Below are 27,948 nucleotides of genomic sequence, written 5' to 3'. Positions count from 1 at the left end.
AGAGTGTGAATGTTCTCCATGTGGTAGGAACGGGAGGTGAAGCTTCAAAAAAAACAGACTGAAGGGCTTGTTGATACGACGCATTAACTCAGTATGATAGCGCAAAAAAAAGCACACGAACGGCAATAGATCAAGGGGAGACACAATGCTGTGTCTCTATGTCCAAGTGGTGTATCCAAGGGGTGGCACACCGGGCCCACTTCTTTCGCTTCAATTGCCTTGTGTCACAAATTGAAAATTGCGTGAATATATTTTCCAGAATTTCATAATATTTAAGTCAAGTGCGCCGCTTCAATAATTCTTGAGTGTTCTTTGTGATTGCACGGCATGAATCTGCGCCTTGAATGTACAACGAGTCTCTTTGTTCGACAATGATTGTCCCACTCAAATATTTTATTAAACGGATAGGCACTATAGATTTCTTTCAGCTTAGCCCTCAGCAGTATAACTTATTTATGCTTGCGTTTCCCGTATATCTTACTGCGATGGCAAAGCCGACTGCCAATCTGACGCCAAGCGCGCTAACAGAGAGACCGTCGCCACCGGAGCCATGCACAACCACCGACTGCCGGTCCCTGGCCGACTATCTACGTCGCCAAGTGGACGCCAACCGTGACCCGTGCGTCGACTTCTATCAGTACGCCTGCGGCAACTACCGGGGCGGCTCCGTCTTGCTAGAGGTATTCTGACCACACACGTACTCAACCTGCTCCATTGCTCAACCGCGTCAAATATTCTGGAAACTGTCGTTCTTGCTATTTGTTGTTATATTGTCGCGGGTTCGAATCCTTGCCGCGTTGGTTTCGTGTGTAATGTGAGAACGCTAAAAAATGGTGCTTCCATTTGTCTCTGGAGATGTAGACTGCTCGTAACCGCGCTGCCGGACGATTTTCTGCTTCGCCTGCATAAGACTTGGGGGGGGGGGGGGTCGGGGAAGGGGTACAAAGTGAGTCTCATACTTTGACTTAACGAGAGTGGGACGCTAAGCCGAAGTCCACCCCGCCCCCCTCCCCGACCAACTTAAGGGAAACCTTGCGCACGCTTAGGCCGTCAAGTATTCCAACTTTCCTGCACGCTTGCTGTTGGCTTCGTTTTAGCACTAGCTTTCATCGCGCAACTTCTCGCCTACGCGCGCAGATGGGCGAACGCGTGGTAGCCGCAGTCAACTCTCTGCTGCTCTCGGTGTACGTACCGGACCGATCCCAGACTGCCGTGCAGAAGGCGGTCGGCATGTTCCGGGCGTGTCTGGCCGCCCCCGAGGACAATTGACGGGTCGAGATGCGCGCCCTGAAGGACTTCATGGTCACTCTGGACATGGACCTCCTGGCCGAGGAGTCGTCCAACCCAAACCCCGGTCGTGATGTGGTTAGACTCTCGCTCGAGTACGGTCTGCACGCCTTCGTCGATTTCAGGGTTAACAGATTCCAGATGCCGAGGGGGAAACCGCTACTTGAGGTAGGTACATAGAGAAAAAGGTAGGTAGGTGCAGCAGACCTGGATAACCGGTTTGCTACCCTACACGCGGGAACGCGATGGGGGAGATTGAAAGGAGGGGAAGAAAGAGAAGGAAAGATAGCACATCGCACAGCACAGAGAAAATCACGCTGGTACAGAGCTTTTCAAAGAAAAAAGGATACACCTCCTTTGAGGAGTCCTGGCATGGGGGTGCAAAGGCTGACGCATGCTTATGGCGCCTCCTTGGCAATGCGTAAATTTTTTGGGCGCTAAGCATATTTACCACACCCCAGAGGACATTATGGTGGCACCCAGGGAACCGTTTTTGAAAAGCTGTTACACGGCATTGGGCTGGGGGCCATGCTGAATATAGATGATGAAGGAGAGGCAGGCAGTTTAACTGTAATACTGTGAATTGTACTCAGTGCAATGTAAGCGTATCGTCTCTCTGAACCTATTTTCACCTAGTGCACAGGATCGTCAGAATTTTCTAGCCCCTTATACAAACACGTTCACAAAATACGACTTCAGACATTCAGCCTTTTTCATGCCAGAAACAAAAATAAGTAATGAACTGTAGCCATTAAATTAGCAGCCAATTTCGTTCTTCACTACTCCTCATGTGATGGTAACACTGAGTGAGAGAAAAAATACTTCCGGTCAGTGTGATTCTCGTAAACCGCTCTTATTGCAATTATTAATTGTATATCCATTTAATGTTTTTCACTGTTGTCTTTGTGTTATGTAATTCCACTACTACCTATATATCATTACTCATAATATATCAAACACGCATAGCAGACAAGTCCCGGCATGTTCAACCAGGACCGCGCCTCCGCTTGAAGCACGACCAGGGCCGCCATTACTTGGGCAGATATGCAGTGCAGAGAAACGCACTTTCGAATAATAAAAAGTGTCTATTCCATGCCTAAAGGCGCTGTAGGGGCCAGGCGGCTTTTCATAAATTTTCTTGAACCTCACCTTTTGCCGCAAGTATTAATTCGATCTTGTACCGCTGCACAAATGAACACTTGAGAATAAATATTATAATCTTGAAATCTTATAAATTCGCTGTTTAATTTTGCATTATAATTTGACGCAACGTGTTCTTGTTAATCTGATTTTTGGTTAAAATGCGTTGCACCATGGCTGATGATTTCCCTTTTCCACCCATTCATACCTTCGTCAGTTTTTGTTCATTTAACCTGTGAGTGAGGCTGTTGATGTGCGCTGATGTAAACTCGTAAAAGTGCATTTTCCGGGAAGCAGAAGCTAGTCAAGCTGCTTCTCAGCGTTTTCTTCCAGCCTCCCTCATCTTCTTAATGAAAAATAAAGGACCCATTGTTGTTGTAATTCTCATTACTCTGAAAATTAAATTAAATTATATCTGAACGAGAAAACATTTGAACATACTAAGTGTATTTTAGACGTCTGGAATGACCAAATGCGCAAACCCTTACACATACAAGCACAAATATTACAATACAAAACAGTTACGTTTGTTCGTATTACGCCCCGCCATGGTGATCTAGTGGATAAGGTACTCGGCTGCTGACCCGCAGGTCGCGGGTTCGTATCCCGGCTGTGTCGGCTGCATTTCCGATGGAGGCGGAAATGTTGTAGGCCCGTGTGCTCAGATTTGGGTGCACGTTAAAGAACCCCAGGTGGTCGATATTTCCGGAGCTCTCCCCTACGGCGTCTCTCATAATCATATGGTGGTTTTGGGACGTTAAACCCCACATATAATAACAATAAATAATAATAAATAATAGTTTGTTCGTATTACAACCTCAAAAACTTTCTGTAATAAACGAAAGCATACCTTACGGGGGTGTTGTCGCTGATGGAGGTGTGCTTCTTTTAATTGATGATGATCAGATCTGAAAATGCCCTTTGAACATTGAAAAAAATGCCCTATTAAAATCGGAGCTTATCAGATGAATCCAAATCATCAAAACATTTGATATTGATATGTGGGATTTAACGTCACGAAACCACCATATGATTACGAGAGACGCCGTAGTGGAGGGCTCCGGAAATTTCGACCACCCGGGGTTCTTTAACGTGCGCCCAAATCTGAGCACACGGGCCTACAACATTTCCGCCTCCATCTGAAATGCAGTCACCGCAGCCGAGATTCGAGCCCGCGACCTGCGGGTCAGCGCCCGAGTACTTTAGCCACTATACCACCATGGTGGGGCTCAGAAAATTTTACCATCGAATGTTTATCGAACTTCTTTTGGATTTATCCGAAAACATGGAGCCTTACTTATATCATTTATTATTGTTACGTGAAGGTACACGCAAAATAGGCGTTTGAAGATATATGTACACAGCGCCAACGCGCAAGCCAAGATGGAGAACAAGAGCTGTGATCTACACCAAAACCACGTCGTCTTTCTCCGCGCCTATCTAACCGCTTTTGTGGTACATTGTCTAATAACAATAATAATATTGGAGCTTCAACGCAGACAGGCCTTGGCGCGGTGTAGGGCTGCATAAATGGCTTTACTTAGCGTCCAATTTTCTAACACTATTGGCTTGCAGCCACTTCGCCGTCTCCACCTCTTTCCACTGATTTGCAGCTCGCCCTGGCCGAGAGCGACGAGGCGTGGTTCACGGAACGAGCTTTTCTGAAAGCTAGCGTTAAGGCTTCCTACTACAGAGCAGTCATCGCAAACTACCCCGGCAGAGCATCCAGCGGACGTGTCAAGGCGCTCGTCTCACAGCTGTCAGCACTTGAAGATGAAGGTAGGGTTCATTCACGTCAAAAGCTTCTCATCTATGCACACCTATACGAACTCAATTCCACGCATAGTCTAGCTTTTACCTTGCAGGGTAACAAAGCGCAGTCCAGTGCCACAGAGTCCCGTTCGATCGCGATCTGGCCGGGTCTACATAAGCTCCATCGTGCGATCCAGCGCTGCTAAATGGTGTTTTTTTATTCATGATCAAACTCAAGACCGTACCCAGAATGCTTTTATTTCAAGGGGTATTTATGTGTAGAACAGCTAACTTTAGCAAGTGGCGGTCGATGTGAAGGTGGGTATGTGTACTTTTTTATCACACGAAAAAGTGGATGCATGGAAAATTTTCTGATGGTGTTGGAACCCGTTCAACTTCCTCACAGTTAAGGCCCGTATCGGATTAAATCCAGGTAGAGAAAATTTTCAACCATACATTACGATCAAGTTTCCTGTCTCGACTTTGACTGCGCTCTCTAACTGAGTGTGTTATAGAAGCGCCAAAAACAAAAATGCTTAAAGCGACCCTACTGCAGGGCTTAAAGGGTCTGTGGGTGGCACTCGGTCCCAATGGTTCCATCATTTTAACATACGTTTTTAGTATTCATATTTCAGGCGCTGCCGAAGCCACGTTTAAATACGCGCAATATTTTTGTTTTGCCTGTCGGGTGCCAAAACAAGCTCCATTCGATAGGTTTTTCGAGATTTAAATCCTTTTTACACGACTCTCTACTAGTTGTCTAACTCAAATTTTAACTTAAGACATACCTAACCTGCACTATTACATCAAACCATTATGCTCCGCCGTGGTGGTCTGGTGGCTAAGGTACTCGGCTGCTAACCCGCAGGTCGCGGGATCGAATCCCGCCTGGGGCGGCTGCATTTCCAATGGAGGCGGAAATGTTGTAGGCCAGTAAGAACCTCAGGTGGTCGAAATTTCCGAATTCCTCCACTACGGCGTTTCTGAAAATGATATGGGGGTTTTTGGGACGTTAAACCCCACATAGTAATCAATACATCAAGCCCCTATATTTAACCCATTTCATTTCTTTCACCTATGTTTATTTTATATCGGGATTTTTGGGCACCGGCGCAAGCTGGGTTGTCTGAAAGATTAGGAAGGGTGCCTCTCCGTGCTCGTGTCACTAAAGGTAAAAATACCTAGGCATTTATAAAAAATAACGAGACATTTATATCTGAATTCTCACACGGCGTAATTTTTTTGTCAACACGACCTGATCAAGTGTGAGGCCCAAGGAACAGCTTTATGCTCTCCCATAGTAGAGTACCTAGTACTCTATCGTTAACAACTTTTTTCTAAACATACTTCTACGCCGCTAATGTTGGCTTGTGAGCTCGTTCACGGCATAATTCTTGTCACGACGGCCTCATCGAGTGTGAGGCCCACGGGACAGGTTATGCTCTCCCATAGTCGAGTACCAAGTACTCTAAATCATTAACAACTTTTTTCTACACACACAGTCAGTATGCTGATTTCGCTGTTTTAGGGACAGCTCTCTGCCCACCTCTAGTAGAGATCCAAGTGCTTCAAATCATTAAACACTTTTGCTTAACATACTTGGCTTCTCGAATAGTATAGATAGAGTACCAAGTACTCTAAATCGCTAAACACATTTTATTTATCATATTGTTACCATTTATCTCCCTAAGAAGCCCTAATAAGACTCTCTCTCACTTCACATTCAATTGCACACCACATGCATGGTCATTTCGATGGTTCAATCATGCAAAATGATTAACTATTCAGAGGACCAACTGTTCGACCACTTAACAAAATAAACGTGAATGAACCATTATGATTGTTGTCCCTGCCGTGCCATGTGACATGTGACTGTTCGATCAGGAGAGCAAGTGACACAATGCTTGCATTTTCCTTCGCAGTTCAAACGTTTTTAATCAAGGAGAAAAGCCGCTTGGACGAGAACTGGTCTTTCGTATCAGTAAGGAACATCCTGTACCCTGAACAGCAGCAGGCAGGTGAGCAAAGTTCAGCAAAACTCTGTCTGCTTTCCGCGTACTCTCCCGCCGTTTTTTTTTTTTTTGGAGGGGGGGGTCATAAACACGGGCACTAATAAGTAACGGAAGTTCTTTGCTTTACAGGACGCAGATTTGGGTGCACGTTAAAGAACCCCAGGTGGTCGAAATTTCCGGAGACCTCCACTACGGCGTCTTTCATAATCATATGGTGGTTTTGGGACGTTAAACCCTACATATCAATCAATCATCAATCAATTGCTTTGGAGGACGTTAGTTATGCCAACTGCCACGATTTTCAGTGTAATTGATTTCATATCGATGGTGGCTTGTTTTTAGGTGAGCTTTTAGCTATAGCTCGGCCACGAATGACAGCGTAACTCACTTTAACAAGAAAAAAAACTGTATGCGTGCAGATGTGCTTGTGTGTGCGCGTCCTGGTGTTTTCGCTGTATGTACATACACAAGCGATTAGGTGGGTAACGCGTAAGCGGGGCTGCATCTCTTTCCATTGTATCCCTTCTTCTGCGGCTTACAGAGATTCATAATTAACGCACTTTGTCGCAGACGAATTCGAGCGCATCATATACAAATACTCGCTGGGTCGCTACACGAGCGACGACGGCGTCCACGTCGACCCCAACGCCCACGCACTTCTCAAGCTGCTTGTGACGAAAGGCAGGGAAGCCGAGTTTCACCGCCTCGTATCCTGGAGCATCGTGCGCCAGCTCGCCGGCTTCGGCCGCAGCAGCGAGGCGTTCGGCGTGTTGTCTGGCAACGCCGTTTGGTACAAGTGTCTCCTAAAGGTCTCGCAGGTCATGGAGGCACCGCTAATGGGAGTACACCTGCTGAAAGGTACGCGTATTGAGCTTATTCTCTGGGTATATTTCGTGGGTGCAATTTCGTGGGTGTATAATTTGTGGGTATATTTCGCGGGTGCGAATGTTTCCTCTCAAGAGCTGGGAAACGTCACTCGACTCTCTTGTGGTACAGAAAGTTCCGGAACGAAAGCGATTAAAAGTAAACGATAGCAATGGCGGGTCACGCGTACACGTCCAGGAGTGTGTTGCGTAACTCCGACGAAATAAGCCTATTACTACTGGGGTGGGGTGAGTCATGAACATCTGCCACTGATTATTATTATTATTATTATTATTATTATTATTATTATTATTATTATTATTATTATTATTATTATTATTATTATTATTGTTGTTGTTGTTGTTGTTGTTGTTGTTGTTGTTGTTGTTGTTATACATCACAGTTTCGCCACAAGCGTGCAGCAATGAATGCGATAGCAAGAAATCGGAATGTTACACGAAGAACCACAAGCATCTCTGATACTTGGGCACAGGGACGTTCACGAGGTATTTGTGCTAATGGCATATGTGTCCACAATAATTTTAATTTCACGGGCACCTCCATTCATTACCGCTGGACACATTTCACGCCACCCTCATGATTTTAATAGTTAAGTGTCTTGCCCGCCATGGGGCGCGGAAATTCAGACCCCCACATACAGCCGCGTCCCATTATCATATATAGATCGTGAATCGCGGACCATTGTTACTCTTTTATCATTTTTAATAACGCTATTTGGCCAAGCACAGCTCTTGCACCTTTAAAAGCTGATATCATAATATAGTTTGTTTTTTTTATTCAAGATTCAACATTCAAGATTTATTGAGGTTGTTTTGAATACAGTTCATGTAAATGCCCTACACTGATTAGACCCATAGCCATAGGCGAGTAGGGGGTCTGACGGGAAAAGGTATACAAGCAGAATACAATTTCTATAAAAAATCAGAACATCAAAAAAAACTTTTTTCAAGAAAACGAACAAAAGTACACGAAAGTTCATTAAAATTTAAGGTGACGTAAATGCATGATAGCACGTACGAAAACCTAAAGATTACACATTGTTACACTTTGTTCATAATCAAACAAAAAAAGTACAGACTATACACCAAAATATGTGTAAGGTTTTGTACATGGTCATTACTATTGTTCTACATGTAGCGAATAATTTTTAAGTGCGCTTGAGAAAGCCCTACTATCTTTAGTCTTAAGTGTCATGTTCTCCACACTTTAGCTCCTACGAAGTGTAGTAAGCGTTCACCAAAGACGTTATTAGTAGAAGGAAGATTAAAATTCCGCGATGTCATGTATTGTGACGTGGTAGGAGGAAGAAAAATAGATAAATCGAAAGGTACGCTGTGTGCAATGACATTACTGATGGTGACTGCGTTTTTATGTTGCTGTACGTAATCAAAAGGTATAATTTCCAACTTGTGAAACAAAGGCGCGCTGGGATCATTATATGCCGCATAATCTATTATTCTAAGCGCTCGATTTTGTGATATGCATGTGGATGGCATCGAGGTAAGTTTTAAAGGTCCTTCCCCACGAGTCTAAGCAGTATGATAGATGACAATAAACAAATGAGAAATAAAGAACTCAGAGAATGTTGCTATTAAAATAATTTCTAGGAGCCAGTGGCATACTGCTGCCAGATGCTAGCTTAGTATATACTGAGTTTATTTGTTTTTTACAGTGTATATGGCTATCGAACGCAACACCGAGATATTTAAAATCTTTAAAATGCTCAAGTTGTCAGCTGTTGTTGGCAGTTGTCTCCCAGCTCGTTTTTCACCAAAGTTTTAATGCGTGCGTGCATGACCTGCACTGCCTTGTCGTCTCCTAGCTCGTTTTTCACCCAAGTTGCAATGCGTGCGTGCATGCCTTCTACCTGCACTAACTGTACTTTGACCAACAGGGCATGGTGTGCGCGTGCGCTTATCTTGAAAAGGGGGAGGGGTGGTTTGTACGTTTCACGCTTTTAGTTCAAAGTTTGCATTGAATTTACAAAGCGCACAAAGGTAATTGCGGTCGCTTCAGTGGCCGAGGTTGCGAAAGGAGTGGGATGCTTAGCTAAAAGACCCAAAGTATAGGAGTAGTTGGCTGTGCACAGTCAATATTCGCAGCGTGCTCCCCAAACACAAATAAGTAACAACTTCGACAGCTGTTTTGCACTCGTCCTGCCTATACCTGTGCGTTATTTTCGTGCACTCTGCTTTGCTCTTGAGCAGCGCGCTGCAATTATCTAGCTATGACAGTTTTTAGTTCGCGCTCGTCCGTGTGTGTTCTTTTCGAGCGTCCTTTCTGCTTGAGCAGCTCCCAGCACGATTCGAGCGGCTTAGTCCTCTTTCGAGGGACATTAGAATTGATCGCTATCGCGTTCACTGTTTCACCCTTGCGACAAAACTGACTTTCTTTTTTCCATCTATGCTGAATGCCATAGAAGCCCAGTGTGTTTCACCGCTTGCCTATCGTTGTGCAGCCGTGCCCGAGGACTACCTAGCGGAAGTGGACCGCATCTACTCGCGACTCAAGACGTCCTACGAGCGTCAGCTGAGGAGCAGCTCGTGGCTCGACGTGCTGTCCCTCAAGTTCGCCCTCGACAAGCTGCACGCGATGCGATTGGCCAACGGGTTCCCGCACGGCTTGCGAAACGCGCGCGGGATGGACGCGCGCTACGCCGAATTCCCCGAGACGCCGAGTGGCGCCTCCTTCTGGCGCGCCTGGCTCAGCGCGGCACGCATTGTGAGTCGCCTAGGGGTGACCAGTAACTCGTCGTCGGACATCGTATTCACTGCGGGCAGTGGGGCGGCCTTCTACGCGGTGGTGCTCACCGAGGTGTTTGTTCCGGCCAACGTGATTGGCGGCCCGGTGTTCTACAAGCACGGCCCGGCTGCACACAACTACGGAGTGATCGGAATGGTGCGTCAAAAAGAGGAGGAGAAAAAAAAAGCGAGAATTCTGAGTCATTCCAGCCTACTATATTAATTCGTTTTCGTACGCGTGGCTGTAAAGCGTAATTATATTTTGACCCAAATACTGGCTAACGATCGGCCTGTGTGCGGAACGCTTAATGATTCCTAACTTCATAACGGGAGGCCTTGGGAAAGGGGTTAGCCACGGCAAGTGTGTATAGAAAAGAAATGTCCTTCATCGCCGCTTTGTAGAAGAAGGCCTTATGTTTCATGCGCGTTGCCCATTTTTGCTTAAACCATGGGGCTGTCGCAGCTATTGCCAACTACGTTACGTTGTGGCCGTGGTTAGTCGCAAAATATTATGTGAGGTGGCCAAAAAGATATCAAATGTTCGGAGACTGAAAAACAACTAAATTGGTAACAAGTTTATAAGCATGCCTCTATGTATTTTTACTGAAAATCATCCTGGTGATACAGAAGAACCACCAGTCATTCCGGGCGACATCTGGGAGGTCTGCAATACCATCCCCCCCCCCTTTAAAAAATTAGGCAGGGTGGGTATGGTCATTCCCAGAAAGTCGAGTTTGCGCAGCATGTAAAACTTACTTCAAGGGAGCGTCTCCAGCTGAAGGGGATGGTTACGGGAAAAGAATTTCTAAGGCTAACATAGCTTACCTGCGGACAGTGAATAATTTCAAGCAAGAGAGTGGACTGTTATTACGGTGTCAGAGTTCAGGAAGACAGGCGAAGTTATATTGTTAATGAACATGAGCCCCCAATTCGAAGATGTGAGCAGGTTTACAGGCCATATAGTGGGAACATGCCCAGCGATCAAAGCGGACAGCGTGAAATGCGGTGATTGTGAAACAACGAAACCGATTTCGATGAAACTTTGAAAACAGGCAGTCGGCAATAGACTGCGCGCTGATGTCTGACGAAATCTGCAGTTGAGTCCTCGCTTTCCACGTGTATGACTCTATTCAAAGACTCCACGTTAACCCTCTTTCTGGTCCCATGACTCTCCGAACGAGTGTATAATGATCGCCAAAGAACGTTCACGCTTCTCTTCTATGTGAGCCGTATTTGGCGAGTCGGAACTATAAAAGAGGAGTCAAAGGACTCTCACACAAAGAAGCATAGATTAAGCATGCCTCACATTGGGCAGCTCTATTTAAAATTTGTTTATCAATTTGTTCATTGAACTTAATAATTAAATAATTTTCTTATACCGTAGCTTGATTACAAGGCTATCGTTGGAGTGGGTACAGAGCAAGAAAAAGTTATAGTAATAAGAAAACCGGAAACTGGTGAGGATTAAGCAAACATTGACAGGTCCGAGAAAAGTGAAAATTTCAATAACAAAATTGTATAAACAATGTAAAACAAGCACCAAGGTTTAATGTATACCGTGTTTTAGTGCCTCCTAAAATTCTTTTTTTTTCTAAAGTACGAATCTGACCTGGAATACTGTTGCGCATTACTCATGGACTGGTGTTATGGGAGTGCTGTATGTTAGCAGTCTCATTTTCTTTCGGTATGAACGTAATTAATGTTTAGGATAGCCAAGTATTTTTGAGCGCTTCGTTGCTAGTTATGCAGTTGTGCAAAACCTTTTTCGAAGATGTATGCTGAGTAGTGTTTAGTATATAAACAAAGAGAGGCGCGTGATTATAGTATTTAAGTAGTCCATCGAAAAATGGCGACGAGCAAAGCGGAAATAACGTACCAACTTAAATGTCGCATTTTCTTTAGCGCACAAATGAACGAGGACGAAAAGCGACGCGGACAGCGATTTTCGCCCTTGTTTGCTAAAAAGTGAAACATGAGTTACCAACATGCCCAAGCATACTCTTACCAGTAAAAAGAAATAAGCGTAAATATAAGGGCTCGTTATCTGCGTTAAATAAAACCAAGTAGTAATTAGAACTAACAGACGTTAACGTCAATGAATGTAAACAGGATGTTATATAACATGAGCCACCGGCAGGGTTTGTAATGGCAATTACCTGCGCTGACTGACGCTGCTGCGTTCAAATGCCCGTATATACATTATAAAGTAGACAGATGTATATGGCCGCCGCCACGGCTTAGTGGTGGAGCATCGGACGCATTATCCGAAGGTCGCAGGTTCGATACCTGCCGGTGGCGAGTTATCTTTTCGTCCCTCTTTAGTTTCTCACTTACAATATACTTACTTCTAATAACACCCCCTTTACTTTGCTCGGCGTCTTTGTGTGTTAGTTATCACTAGTATATACTGTCTCTTACCAGTAAAGATTACAAGAATTTTGGTTGACAGGGACAAAGAAAATGGGCTCAACACCAAGTCGAATATGCAATTTATAGCTACGTTTAGGAAAGGGGCAATGTTGAAACGAATGGTGGAGTCGTATCAGACAGCAAGAAGTGGAAACGAAAGATAAAAGCCCAAGGATAACAATCGATCGAGAGTTTTTTTCGCACGAGGACAATTGCTGAACTTGCAAAAACAGTTACTGAGGAATTTGCTCATATAAAATACATATGCCGTCCGATAGACGCGTCATCAGCTGTCTCACCGTCTGAAGGAGATGGCGTAGATATACGCATGTGCAGTTGACGACGTCTATGTCAGGCGGCATGCATGTGCAATTTCCCCAGTAAGAGTATACTTGCTGTTTGAAGCTATAGGCCAGCGTGCCTGAGAACGCCTAGCTGTATTCAAGAATTTTTCGAACGACGATTATTCTCGCTTGGCGTGTTGATAGGATGCAGAAACATCGGACATATTTTGACAGAATATCAAGGTATCCATGCAACAGTCGAGGAATATTTATGCAGGCCTAGTATATTAAGTTCGGTGGCAGCTCGGGGAACATGCCCCCACCGTGGTGGTCTAGTGGCTAAGGTACTCGGCTGCTGACCCGGAGGTCACGGGTTCGAATCCCGGTTGCGGCGGCTGCATTTCCGACGGAGGCGGAATTGTTGTAGGCCCGTGTGCTCAGATTTAGGTGCACGTTAAAGAACCCCAGGTGGTCGTAATTTCCGGAGCCCTCCAGTACGGCGTCTCTAATAATCAAATGGTGGTTTTGGGACGTTCTACCCCACATATCAATCAATCATCAGCTCGGGGAACATAAATAAAAAGGTAGCTGAGGCTAATGAAGGGAGGCTGAGAAATGGTGGCGTAAAGTGAGGTAGACTAGATATTCTGTTTCAGTAAGCGCTTGAGGACATTAGGAATGGAATGTCGTTTCACAATATCTGCAGATCATAAAAATATCCAATAAAAAGCGTGCTGGCACAGGCCATCGTCGTAATCCAAAAAGCATCACTCGTCCATCTATATAAATAGGAAAGAGACGTGTACATGTAGTATTATTGGGTGGAAAGAAAGCAAGCAAGAGATTGCTAGACCCTGTGACGTCATAGGGATCACTAACAGTATGGGTAATAGGAAGAAGCTTGCGCGAACAAATCATGCAGACGAACTAAATGATGATGACTGGTGATTGACGAAGGTGGTCGTGATGATGACAATTGTGATCGCGATGACATGCCCGTGCAGATCATAGCGCACGAGATGACGCACGGCTGTGATGCTCAAGGCGTGAACGTCGACGCCGGCGGCCTGGTGCACCACTGGTTGACGCAATGGTCCCGGGTGCGGCATACCAGACTCATGCAATGCATCCAGCGATCTCACGCCAAGGTCAGCCGCTGAAACTTACCCGCAATTTATTTCCGTAAGGTTCTTTAATTGACAGCTAAAATTGCTTTGATGGGACACTGGTCGTGTCTCTCAAGTCGTCAAGGTATAGTACAGTAAATATTGGGTATAATATTTGGTCCGGTCTGACGAACGTGTTCACGGGATTTCTTCCCCAGCGTTGCCAAAATTTCAAAGTATGTTATGTTGGGCGAACAAAATCTTGGGAAGTCCATGTGTACTATAACCACAATGTTTCCTCTGCTTTTTGAACTGATCCGCTTGGGGTCGCTACGTTGGGCCGTACACCGAGCAGTTAGTTGCATAGGGTCGAAACGAAGGACGCGGGTTCGATTTGCCAGCCGCGGCGGCCGCGTTTCTATGAGGGAGAGATGCAAATCACACTCGTGTGCTTATATTTAGGTGCAAATCAAAGAACCCCAGGGTGGTCAAAATAATATGGGGTTCCTACTACGGCGTGCCCCGTAATCAATTAGTGGTTTTATCACGTACAACTGCATTATTATTATTATTATTATTATTATTATTATTATTATTATTATTATTATTATTATTATTATTATTATTATTATTATTATTATTATTATTATTATTATTATTATTATTCGCATTAACATTGATAAGTTGTGATTGAAGGAGCCTGCGAGTCTGAAACGCCGAGATAAGCTGCTCTATATAAATGAGAACATATTACGCCATGACTTTACGACACGTGTAGCTCTTAGGAAGTGGAACGCGATTTGACTGTACACAAGCTAAAATTTTGTGGCTTACGGTTCTCTCAGGCATTCGTTGTTTCTGCTGCTACGGACCTTCCTGGAACTGATTCTGAAGTGCCGCGTGTTTTTTTTTTTTTTTTTTTCACGGAAGTGTATGTATAGCTTGTTCTGTTAACATCACAGCTAAACGCATACATACATTGCCCTATTAATGCCATAACAAGGACAAATTATCTTTGAATGTCTTTATTTTTTTTCACCGTTTTTTCTATAGCAGCAGTGGAACTTTCTGACGCTTCCGCGTTCATTACTAATAATGCATTCTATTTTTGTATTTGAAGTTTCGCGTTTCCTCTGTACCTCGCAGTCTACTTTCGTGTGCCGGTTTAAATGTAGATGCACGCAATATAGGTGTATCGTGTTTATGCCATTACACGGCTCCTGTCACCTTGCGGTTTCGTTTTGTTAAGATGTGAGTCCTTTTAAGCTGTGTTTCATCCGCAGCTTCTTTTTTTTTTCAGCATTCCACGTCATAGGTTTTGAAAATATTTAAATGTACAAACGTCATACGTACAAATGTGTAAACAATGTCAGCACTGTACAAAAAATTCGGGGAAATGAACTCAAACTCAAATCACGATATGATCGAGGCACGCAGTATAGTGGATGAATGCGTATTAACATCGACCACATGGCGTTATTTAACGGGCACCTAAATTCAAGTGCATCGGTGTTCTTGTATTTTGCTCCCAATGAAATGGAGCTGACTCCACCAGTTATGGAGCCCACGTTCCCGAGCTTTGCGGTGCAACAGGTAACGTTCTTTAAGTTATATGTCACGGCGGGTTCGACCATCGATGTTGCAGACCTGTGCTCAACGCATTAAATAAATATCGGTCATGTAACGTTTGGGTCACAGAGAACCAAACCACTGCATATTAAAGGGCTCCTGAACCACCTCGGACATTTCTTAACATTTCAAGAAAACACGCCCGCCTAGTTCAGCGTTTCATCACAGTCAGCAGAGCCAAACGTGGCAGCGCTGCTCGCCGTATAGGCGAGCCACAGAATAATAATAATAATAATAATAATAATAATAATAATAATAATAATAATAATAATAATAATAATAATAATAATAATAATAATAATAATAATAACATTAATAATAATAATAATAATAATAATAATAATAATAATAATAATAATAATAATAATAATAATAACAGATAAACAATCTCTACAACTCCTCTCCATGCCTCTCGGTATCCTCAGTGTCAGTTGTGACGTCAACGGTGGAGTGTGGTGGCGTCAGCAGCAGAAAGAACCTGCTTGTCTTTGTGCAGGTTCGCGTGCTCGCGTGCTTTTCCTCCTCGCAAAATCTACGAGGAACACTCCTTCAGGGGAAGAGACATGTCAACTCGAGGTCCATTCGATTGACCCTGCACTTCCAGAACTAGTTCACGGTGCAACCGTCTGGGTGTCGTCTTTGTGCAGGTGGCGTTTCAGCAAGTGCAGCAACGACGAGACGCGGAAACGAATACGGGAGTGCAGATGTCGTGCAACTCCTATATTGTCAGCTGTCTCGAGGGTTGTGCTCACACTCTACGAAGCATTTCAGCACGCCGAGCTCGGGTCTGCCTCGTGCGAACAGTCTGTGAAAGGTGTGCTCGGTGGCCGTGATCCGTGAAAGACGGCGCCGCTTACGTTGCTTGGCATGTTGCCATGTGTCTACCGGAAAATGTTCACTGTCGTACTTGTTGCACGTCGCTATAACAGACACGAATTCAATCGGCTGTGTCGTCTTCTGCAGTTGCAGCCATCTTGTGCTGCACAGACTCGGCACTACCTCACAAGCAGGTGCGGGGAATACGTGAACTATAGCCTCGCAAGACAGCTGCACTTTTTTAGAAACGAATACTGCGGTGCAACTGTCGTCATGTTGAACTCGTGAAACGAATGATGAAGTGCAGCACCTCCGTGAACCGGTTCAGGAAGTGCAGGGGAAATGAATGGACCTGATGGTCCATATAGAGGAAACAAGTTTATATCAACCAGTGGAGAGAGCGAAACGAGCGAGCGCCGCATTTAGAGGATGAAACGCGTGTTAACTCATTCGTTACGACTCCATTTCGCGAAATCATCGTCTATAGCTGCAACAGCACAACTAAGTTTCGAACTCTAGATAGTTAGCGAGCTCATCAACTAAGTGTGGACCAACCCTTCGACGTCCTTGTTCAGGTGAGCAAGACGGACAATCTGAAGCGCCACTCCTCCGAAAACCTGGCCGATTTCGTCGGGGCGCTGGTGTCGCACGCGGCGTTCAGCTCTCTTCCCGAACGCCTGCGTCGCGTCACGGTGCCCGGTGACTCCACGCTCAACCTGACCAGCGAGCAGCTGTACTTCGTGTCCCGCTGCATCATATGGTGCACGCGTACCGGCTGGCAGGACTACAACGAGGGCATTCACGCCGCCGAGCGGGCGAGGTGCAATGTGCCGGCCATGAACATGCACAGCTTCGGCGAGGCCTTCAACTGCCCGCCGGGCTCCCGGATGAACCCCGTGGACAAGTGTGTCTTCTAGGAAGAAATATTCTTTCTGCGGGGAGGCGTGCGCGGTCGTTGCGCAGCCACATCGCTGATGTCCCGGAAAGAGCGTCCATATTGCGTGATGCCAGAAAACGGACCACGGAAATTCAGACGTGTAGAGCTGAGTTTTCAGCGCCTGACTTTGATTCGCAAAAGCCGCAAGAACTTTTATCTATTTATTTATTTATTTATTTATTTCGCTTTTCGTTTACTGCAATGATTAGGTAGAACTACGTTAGTAAAAAAGTAACGTAAGCATTTGGTGTGACGTAAACGAGTAATATTCTGACACTGATATTTCACTCTTCCTCAAAGCCACTTAGTGGCCTCTCTGAGCATGGTTGAAGCGCCAAGCACGAGGCAAACCACGCACCAATGGTTGGCCATTTACGGGACTGTATAGCGAGGCAGAGCTCGCCGCATCTTTCTCGTCTCGGCATGGCGGCATCGTGGGGGATCGAAAGCACATTCACGAATCACGAGTACATATGCGCGTTACCGAGTAAAAAAAAAAAAATCGTGGGTGTACGCATTTATCAACCCCTACAAGATAAGGGCACTTTACCGTGTATGCATCCACATCTCGCAGGGTGATTTTAGTGCTTGGCGAGCAAATAGTGCACCGTTGTTTCTGCGTACTACTTCAGGCCTGTAGTCTTATTGACCGACTGTAATAAAAAAAAACTCAACAATATTCGCAGTATTTGGCGTTCTGCGTCGCACACTTGAACGTTGCCGTTCTCGTCACAATAGAGGAAGTTTTGTGTCAGAATCACGGTGCTTACACCGTGGACCGTGGTAGGGATATACCTCCGTCGATAAAACAGCGCGCGAAGGCAAGCGCCATGTGTAGGGTGCACATTATGCCTTTCGCCCCCATGAGGTGACCAATAATTGTTCAAAGTTTAATAAGACGAAGCGATTGAGCTTGAACATTGCGCCATCAGCTCGAAGCCAACGGAGCGTTCAGAGATGATACTCAGTGAGTGAGATGAAATAACCGTGGCCTTTGCTGTGCAAGCTCCAGGGTCAGACGGAATGGCTACCGCGCAGAAGCTACAGCGTGTCCACCGTATCTGGCCGCTTGTCCACGTTTGTTTAACAGGACTGCAGTCAGCGTCTTATAATATTCATGACCTGTTGAAAATACTACGGGCAGTCATGGTGTACAGCAACTTCTAAATGTTGCTAAGTATATCTTACCATAGACGGAGTAGATATCTGCGCAAGAAGGAAAGCCAACTCTCATCTGCATTCCGGCCATGATTAAATTTAAAGAGGCCCTGCAACGCTCTTAGAAGTAAATATCGAATGGGTCCATTGAAGGAGATCATCTCCTCCCGAATCGATCACTAAAAAATTTAAAACACTAGTGACATCATTTTTATTTGTTTTATTTTTTTCCTTGACTTAACATGCCGGGTTCAAAACTATTGCTGCTGGGCTTTTTCGAGCTCGTTGCATTTTTTGTGAAGCCATAGGCGTGTGCAAGGTTTCCCGATTCACCTATTGAATAGTTACTCCCCCACCCTCCCCCAAGATCTGTCTAGACAGAAAGAAACCTTACCAATGTATGAGGGAATGTTAATGAAGCGATTGCGTACTCTTCACTATGCGATTTGCCTTTGGCACTCTGCTTTCCTTAGATAAAGGTCGAATGTAAACTGTTCTTGCAATGCAACGTGAGGAGTGGTTGGCCGCCATTATCCACAAAGTCCTGCATGCTCATAGGCTTCACCTTAATCACTGATGGGACAGCAATGACTGATTACAGGCTTACCTATGGGGCCACCACTTTTTACAGAAGCGTATAACAGAAATATTTTTTCGTGAGAGGTGGAGGGGTTCAGCCATGCTTTTAGTATGTTCGTGTGTGCATTTTTATGTAGATATACGCAAGCAGAACTGACCCCCCAACTACGCCCGTGCCGTCTTATAGATGATGTGGAGCCACCTTCCCTGTCGGAACGTCTATGAGTCAAGCCCCTTGTAAGGTCACCATATACAACTGCGATAAAAACGCAGATAACGCTCTTGAGCGAAATCCCGTTTGCGAATTTCCTTTCTTTAGTGAGGCTTACCACCAGCTTACTCAAGGCAACAATCGTTGCATTACAGTATAGCGGGAGGCAAAAAAAAAAAGGGCAACGTGCCTAAGGGACCGGTAAAACAGCATTAAAGCGTAAAAAGGCGCCTGTCCCTTGTAATGTTAAAATTTCACAAAAATCTCTCAATGCTCAGTGCACGATTACCACGGACTAAGCAAATAAGCATGATGGCGGCTTACTAAGTGCAAGCCACACATGTATAAGAAGCCTTTGGTGGGCATTACGCCGGGTGAGGAGAAAGCGTGAGAGAGAAAAAGTAGAAAGGAGATAAAATAGAGGGGAGTAGCTAACCAACGCTGAGCGCTGTCGGCTACCCTACACTGGAGGAGGGGGAAAGTTTTGGAAGAGACGCCACAGGCGGCCATTCAATAGTGCAGCATTCACAAATGTTAAAAATGGCAGCATATTCACGGAGGGAATGATGGAGAGTGGGGCGAAGCATTCGTCCGTCCATGCGTCCGTCTGTGTGACCGTCCATGCGTCTGTTCGTGCGCCCATCCCTGCGTTCGTTCATGCATCCGCTCCTGCGTCCGTTCATGCGTCCATCCATGCATTTGTCTGTGTGTCCGTTCGTCCATTTATTCAACACTCCAAGTCCCACCATCTCGCATCTTTTTATCATATATTCCCCATATAGAAGCACCGCCATTCAGTGGACATTCCAAGGACTAAACGAGAAGTGGCACACGCACACTTTCTTACGGCTTGCGCTTCGGGTCTACTTCCCACCTTCGCCCCGCCGCGGTGGTCTAGTGGCTAAGGTACTCGGCTGCTGACCCGTAGGTCGCGGGTTCGAATCCCGGCTGCGGCGGCTGCATTTCCGATGGAGGCGGAAATGTTGTAGGCCCGTGTGCTCAGATTTGGGTGCACGTTAAAGAACCCCAGGTGGTCAAAATTTCCGGAGCCCTCCACTACGGCGTCTCTCATAATCATATCGTGGTTTTGGGACGTTAAACCCCACAAATCAATCAACTTCCCACCTTCAACCACCTTGAGTTCATGGTATATACTAGTTCCCTGTATTCATGGCACTGCGGCCCAATGCTCGCTAAACCTTTCTAAAACCAAGGAGGTTACGCCCAGCGAGTATAACGTAGCAACCTTTTCCTGTCAGATAGTGCTCAATGTACATGCCAGGGGCTGCTAATGTGAAATGAGAGACAGGAGGATTCAGCTTTTAATTTCTTACGGCTTGCGCTTCGTATCTGCTTCCCCCCTTTAACCACCTCGAATTCATTCATGGTATATACTAGTTCATTGTATTCATGGCGCTGCGGCTCAACGCTCGCTAAACCTTTCTAAAACTAAGGAGGTTACACCCAGCGAGTATAATGTAGCAACCCTTTCTTGCCCGATAGTGCTCAATGTACATGCCAATGGCTGCTAATGGGGATCACAGCGTGCGCGTTGACTAAAAGCCGAATGCTCCTGTCTCTCATTCCCCATTAGCAGCCATTGGCATGTACATTGAGCACTATTTTTTATTGTTAAACAACGCACAGAAGAAATCTCTCACCGGCACCACTTTGGAGGTCAAATGTTATACCTATTTCGGGTATGTGCCACTGGTGGTTACGTACTACGAGAGACGCACAAGCCACGCCATAAGGAGCTTCGCCCCTAAAAATGGAAAGAATAGGGGGATCCTTAAGCTTCGCCTTTAGGAATTGAACGCAATAGTGATGTCCTGTCCCTAATGCGTAATGAATTCAAAGTGGCTCGTGCCAGTGAAGCTTTCGCATACTGCTGCATTCTGTGTAATGGGTAGCATGCTTTAAACCACACCCAATAGTGGCGTTGGTGGTGGTAACCACTTTATTAACTCCGGGAAACTCGTGGCCTGGGCTTAGGCCACTTGAAACCTTTTCGAACTTGCTATGCATCCACTACGTGACCTTAAGGGAAAAGGCGTAGTAACGTGTGTGCCTTTTGTAGAGGGTGGCTCGCTTTAAACAATGAAGTCACGATAATCACATGTTCTGACACCCGATCACAGTGTACGCTTGTACCATGCAATATTGTCATATTGCACGTTGCATTGTGAAGCAAGTATTCAAGATGCGTGTGTTTGGAAATGTAATATAACTGACATTCTTCACAAACAGAGGAAGTGATTGTCATTGGATTTCCATGCAGACGTGTGGCTCTGTGGTCGAAGAGTTGCTTACCACGCAAACAACCCGGGTTCGAGCCTCAGCCCTACCCAGAATTTTTTATTGTTTTTTTTTTAAATTTCTCGATTTTTCAGTAACGCACAAGATGATTTTTCACTCACATTCAACGACGCTGACGCCAACACCGGAATTTCTGCGAAACGACTTCGTCAACGCTGTCGCGTTAAGCCGGTTACCCAATACAAAAGGCACACTTTACTGCGCCTCAGGTAGTGGGTGTCTAGTAACTTCTAAAAGACTTCATGAACTAAATGTTTGAAGTACGCACTAGGGACAAGATATCGCTATTGCGTTCAACTATTAGCTTAGGGGTCCCCCAATTTTTCTTGAGCTGTTAAATACTACGAGAGGGTAGAAGCAGGTCATCGCTGTTCACTAGGTTATCCGCTGTTCACTATAGGTTATGGGCTTGTACAATGTGTACGTTATGAAATAATCAGCAAGTGGATACTCCCGCGCGTGTGGCACGTTCCCAATTTATTTATACTCTTGTGGTAAGGCCACATGTCCAAAGCTGCAATCAATTGACGAAAGTCGATTCCCGACTTCTGTCACCGGGAATCGGCACAGGAAAGAAAAAAAAAATGTCAAGGATTTCGCACGGAGCTCATAAACAGGACCATATCGGACTTGCCCCTCAATATGAACAACATGAATGGATGGTCAACCAGGAACTCCGTCGTCTGTGTTGCTGCTGGCGCGGCAGACCCGGCACCCGCAACAGCGGTGGCAGCAGCAGCCTCCGTGCCTTCCTCGTCCACCTGCAGGTATGCCTCGTGGATTATGTCAGACACCGACGGCTTTCCCGCCTTGAACATGCCGGAGAGGTCGCATTTCTCCGTGAACAGGTCATTGACCCCCATTGTCATGAGGGTGTTCTTCAGAGAGAAACTCTGCCGTAGCAGGAGCTTGGGCATGCTTAGTTCGACGTTTGGTGTCTCCTTGAGATCCGCCAAGATCGCCGACAGCTTGTGATGCGATAGATGATGCTCTAGATAGGACAGACCGTCGATTGCATCAGGTAGCAGTACAACCATGGATGCCCTGCCGCCTTTGTAAGGCATCTCGATGGCCCTGGCCGCGAGCTCCTCACTGTGAGTGATGGCGAAATCCTCTTTCTGGCACATCATGTCCACCTGCACTTTCGTAGAGGCGTTGACGTTGAAATCTCGGCGTGACGTCTTATCGGCCGAGAACGGTGACTCCCAGAGGCCACGGAAATATATGGTGTTTACCAGTATCACGCTGGTCGTAGGGCCCACACTTCCCGGAGCCAGGAGGTCCGTTATCTTGGAACCGGTGGCTTCCTTTATCCAGTCGTTGATCTGGACTCTGACGCTTTCGCTCTTGTTCTGGAAGTCCACAGACACGATGTTGGACGAGTACGTAGAGTTCAGGAAGACCGCGCATTCATCAACGACTGGAAATTTCAGATCGCTGTAGATTCTGTTGGCGACGTAGAATTGCAGCTTTTGATTCGACAGCTTCGGGAAAAAGGACGCAAACTTATCGTGAACATTTTCATCCTTTGTTCGGATCACGGAGAGGAGCTCTTCGGCGGTTTTGCCACGTGCTCCGGCGAGGGCCATGGAGAGACCTGTCGCAACGCTGTATGGAGAATAGATGGTGTTGTTGCGTTGGTCCCTAGTCTTGAGCAGCTCCCGGTGCAGGTCTATTGAGAAGTGTACAATCATGCGACTAAGGTGTTTTGGCATGGCTTTGGTGTCCAAGTCCTGCGAAAGAGCCATATACATAAATTGGGCTTTAGGGTTTGCCCTATGACCCAGCTTACGAGGCACACAAACGCGTAGGTGAGTACATTGGAAGAATCCGTACTTAAATACAATTACCCCGTTACTTATGTAACGCACATGGAAAGAACTCATTATTCTCGCAAGAGAATTCGAAGTTTTTTTTTCGGTGCGCAAGGCGCACGGAAGTATTTTCACACGCACAGGAAAGTATGGAATACAATATAAAGGAAATTGAAGTGTACGTACGTTTTTTTTTTTACACGTCTGCTAAACGTCAACAGCCACGTAAGCACAGTGAGTGAAACTCTATTAAAGCCGTTCAACATAACTCAATACTAATAATGACAATAGGCTAATTTATTCAGTACATATAAACAGTTAATTCGGTCAGTAGACTGTGAAGATGCTTACCTTTGTTGGAGCTAGCAGAAGTCCGCTGCTGTTGACCTTTATTGTCGGTAGTAGTTTAACTGGTAGAATGGCTGAATTGTTTTCTTAACGGTGATGATGGTGACGCTCCTTGGATGAAGTAATTTACCCACTCAGATGGATCGGCCAAGAGTCGGGCGGATCATACTGTCTGAATTTATCATTTTTAAAGTGCTAACACAGGTTACAGATGCAATAACACTGAAACGTTAATTATGATGAATCCTAATTCTAGCTTACGCTATTTTTCATAACGTCTCAATGGACAAAGGTATTTTTACTAGGATGACATACCATAGAAATATTGGCGGTTTATTCAACTAATAAATCAATTTGAATGTAGCAGACTTTGTGGCGTACACTTCGTTAGCCTCGTTTGCGTAAGTGCTACTAGCCAGCGCGCTGCCTGCCTTGCATTATGTGGTATATGTAGTAGGTTTAATCACATATACCGCCTAATGCATAATGTCAGCCAGGGAGCATGCTGGCTATATATATATATATATATATATATATATATATATATATATATATATATATATATATATATATATATATATATATATATATATATATATATATATATATATATATATATATATATATATATATATATATATATATATATACACAAACCTACTTGGCTCATAAATTCCCAGTGTTTTCGGAATTGGCCTCAGATCCCTTGTCTGATGTAAACGATGTCTGGTTGTGTTTCAAAGATATAGTGTCGCACTGTGTAACACATTTTATTCCTGTGTGGTTAAAAAAACCGTTAAAAAATAACCCATGGATTACACGTGAAGTAATACATGCAAAACGCCAACTCAAAAGGATTCGGAAGGCAAACAAGGTACCAGGCACCAACCCATCTAACGCTTCCAGGCTAGCGCTTGCAGTAAAAACCTTTAAACAGAAATGCAGAGAAGCGAAAAGTCATTATTTCAACACTGTACTCCCCAGCTTCTTAAAAAACAACCCACATAGATTTTGGAACCACTTCAGCCAAAAAAACACACTCACAACTAAGCTTTCGTCCATTGAAAAAAAAAGATAAAGCCAACAGATACAACCAATTCTTCCGTTCTGTCTTCAATAAAGATAATGGTGTCATGCCGGTCTTACATCCGCGGCCTGGTCCCACTATCCAGCCACTCGTTATCACAGACGCCGGTGTTCTTAATCTTCTGCTTGGCCTAGACACCAAAAAAGCCTGTGGTCTGGACAATATACCAAATCAATTTTTTAAACTATACGCACAGTGGTGCAGCAGATACCTGGGAATTATTTTTCGGAAATTCCTCTCAACATCCAATCTACCAGAAGATTGGAAAATAGCAAAAGTTATTCCGATACACAAACCAGGAGATAAATCCATTGAAAGAAATTTTAGACCAATATCGCTAACCAGCACGGCATGTAAACTACTCGAGCATATCATTCTAAAACATATAACCGTTTTTCTAGAACAAGAAGGCATTCTGTCCAATAACCAGCATGGTTTTCGCCAAGGTTGATCCACCATAACACAGTTAACCGAAGTAATACACGACCTCGCGCTAGGCATTAACAATCACCGCCAAACTGACATAATCCTACTCGACCTATCCAAGGCATTTGATTGCGTTTGTCATACAAAGCTGATAGCTAAACTGAGAAGCCTTATCGGAGATGGAGAAATTATTGCTTGGGTTCAAGATTTCTTGTTTAATAGATTCCAGTTTGTTATTTTTGAACATTTTGCATCAGACACTGTACCAGTGACGTCAGGAGTGCCCCAGGGCTCCGTGCTTGGACCCTTGTTATTTCTCGTTTATATAAATTATATAACTACTAATATACATAGTAAAATAAAGTTAATCGCAGACGACTGTATCATTTATCAAGAAATTAGCAATCAAGAAGATCACCTCTCTCTCAACAAGACTCTTAATACCGTTGCAGAATGGTGCTCTCATTGGAAGATGACAATCAACGTAAAAAAATGTGCATGCATGACGACAACACGGAAAAAAGAGCCCTCTAACTTTCGCTATAACATAAATGGTGCTGCTCTCACGAATGTACAGAGACATAAATATCTAGGCTTAACAATAACATCAGATCTAAGGTGGGACGCTCACATTGATAATGTTACTTCTTCTGCTATGCAAAAACTATTTTTTATTCGCAGATCGCTCCATCTGGCACCCACCTCGACGAAACTACTAGCCTACAAAACATTCATTAGGCCAATCCTTGAATATGGAAATACTGTATGGTTTCCTCATACCGTGACTAACATAAAAAAAATAGAAAAGGTACAAAGGAAGGCCATAAGATTCATACATAACAAATTTAAACTGGCTAGAAGGGTATTCTAGCTGTTTCTGGGCTTCCCACGCTCGAAACACGGACGAAGCAGGTACGTTTGAAATTTCTTTATCAACTCCTACATAATTATTTCAAAATAGATGTCTCAAACTACGTTGAATATTCGCAAACACGAGCTACCCGGCACCAACATACAAGTACTCTATTAGAATATAAATGTAACAATGATGCGTTTAAATACTCTTTTTTTCCAGTTGCCATCCACGAATGGAATTTGTTAACCCCTTTCACCACTAATGCCCAGTCATTGTGCGATTTCTTATCAAGGATTGAAAATAACGTCTTTTCGCGTCCTTGATATGTCTGCTTTTCTGTGACATTCAAACCAGCATTCACTTGTATTTGGTGTGTATGGTGTGCATAAGTGCTGATTGTATGCTTCGAGGTTGCTTATTTGTATTTTTATACATTATTTACCAATTTACGATCCTGAAAGTGTTAAGTGCTCTTTGTAACTGTATACTGTAGTGCCCACCTGATATGGTCTCTTTGGAGACTGGCAGTATTGTGAACATATATATATATATATATATATATATATATATATATATATATATATATATATATATATATATACTGCGAATATGATAAGCGTTGAATCAGGCGGTAATGTATGGCGGGAAGTCTATAATAAAAACCACCAATAATGCATCTGATCATGTGAACTATGTTACTAATAATTGCGACATATTGAAAGATGCATGGTGTACAATCATCTTCGTCACTCATAAGGTCGTGACGGTCACCCCGTTTCATTAAAACACTTGATGTCAGCCGACTTGGTTCATTAAAAATAATGCACATGCATTATTGAATGAACACATATCGGCCTATATTTACTTGAACTTGTAACTTCATTTATAAGTTTCGAAAAAGGCCGGTGTCAAATTGACTTTAATGAGATTGCTCGGACCACGACAATTTACAGATGGGCGGCATAACCGACATGTTTGAAAATGTACGAACTGAACAAACTATCTGAGTGGCTGTTTCTACTAATCTAATGATGCATAAAGACTAAAAATAATTAAGTGAAAAGTTGAAACAGAAAAGAAAACAATAATCTTAATGATTCTACTACAGGTACTAAACCATTGAAAGTGTAAGAAATACAAGATCATAGCACCACACTCAGATTGCACGTGTGCCCATGTGCTTATTACACCTGCATTTCCGGTGGAGGCGGAAATGTTGTAGGCCAGTGTGCTCAGATTTGGGAACACCAGGTGGTCGAAATTTCCGGAGCTCTCCACTGCGGCGTCTCTCATAATCATATGGTTGTTTTGGGACGTTAAACCCCACATATCAATCAATCATTATGCTTATTACATGTGAAACAAAAAGAACATGCGCAGGTGAAACCTTTCTCAGTGAAAGAAAAAATCGTAGACAAATTACATTTATAGGTTGAAGTAACAGCATGTTGAATATATAGTCAGGCGATTAAACAAAAGATTAATACGAATATGCCCTTTCACTCAGATAGTAGATGAAACGGCGATTAAGCGAAATGCAAGAGAAAGCGCAGCATTGCTTCACCGTAGTTACTGCGCGTGCGTGGAATAAACCACGTAATATTGAAACTGGTGTTATAAGGAACATTGTGGGGGTTTAGCCTGGAGACTATAGTAGCACAAATTTAGAGCCTAAGAAGTTGTCAGTTTTCAATCCAGTCTGGTAGCGTTTCACCAAACATTGTGCGGTAATATACTGGGAGAGCTACAAGACATGTCATGAAATATTATTTGCGCAATATGATTCATGTCAATGAAGTATCACTTCGAACCCTGCACTGAACGAGCAGCGCCAAGTCCACCAAGTTTTAACACAAAGTGTTGTATGCCGGGGTCCACCACGGCTCCGCTGACGTATTTCCGTCACGGACGCGACGTTGTAAAATACATACACTTCGAGAAGTCAAAGCGGAATATGTGTATTGAAGTTGCTCCTATAGAGGAGTAACTAACCAGTCCCACCCATTGCTCAATTTTAGGGGTAACGGCGGAGTTACTCCACCCTTTCGCGGTTACTCCTCAAGAGAGCAAGAGTTATTTTATCGCAAAAGGGAAATCATATTTTGGTTTATTTAGCCAGAATTTTAACATGTAACTGGATATACAATTAATG

At 44.3% G+C, this 27,948-nt stretch overlaps 2 protein-coding genes across 2 annotated transcripts; one reads left to right on the top strand and one right to left on the bottom strand.

The window, feature by feature from the left end:
- The first annotated feature begins 1,278 nt into the window (after positions 1-1,278).
- Positions 1,279-16,978, top strand: LOC119172735 (neprilysin-1). The gene is made up of 7 exons (XM_075893097.1): positions 1,279-1,455; positions 4,041-4,206; positions 6,102-6,197; positions 6,762-7,055; positions 9,535-9,974; positions 13,515-13,658; positions 16,637-16,978. Exons 1-7 carry the CDS (start codon positions 1,279-1,281, stop codon positions 16,976-16,978), a joined length of 1,659 nt encoding a protein of 552 aa, XP_075749212.1.
- A 4,786-nt stretch (positions 16,979-21,764) lies between these two features.
- Positions 21,765-23,516, bottom strand: LOC119171414 (iris). The gene is made up of 2 exons (XM_037422242.2): positions 23,431-23,516; positions 21,765-22,998 (listed from the first exon to the last, which is right to left on the bottom strand). Exon 2 carries the CDS (start codon positions 22,978-22,980, stop codon positions 21,853-21,855), a length of 1,128 nt encoding a protein of 375 aa, XP_037278139.2. The 5' UTR covers positions 22,981-22,998; positions 23,431-23,516; the 3' UTR covers positions 21,765-21,852.
- Positions 23,517-27,948: the final 4,432 nt, after the last annotated feature.

Source organism: Rhipicephalus microplus, chromosome 4 (assembly GCF_043290135.1).
Source record: "Rhipicephalus microplus isolate Deutch F79 chromosome 4, USDA_Rmic, whole genome shotgun sequence".
Classification (NCBI taxonomy): domain Eukaryota; kingdom Metazoa; phylum Arthropoda; class Arachnida; order Ixodida; family Ixodidae; genus Rhipicephalus; species Rhipicephalus microplus.
This window is presented reverse-complemented; position numbering and strand designations above follow the sequence as displayed.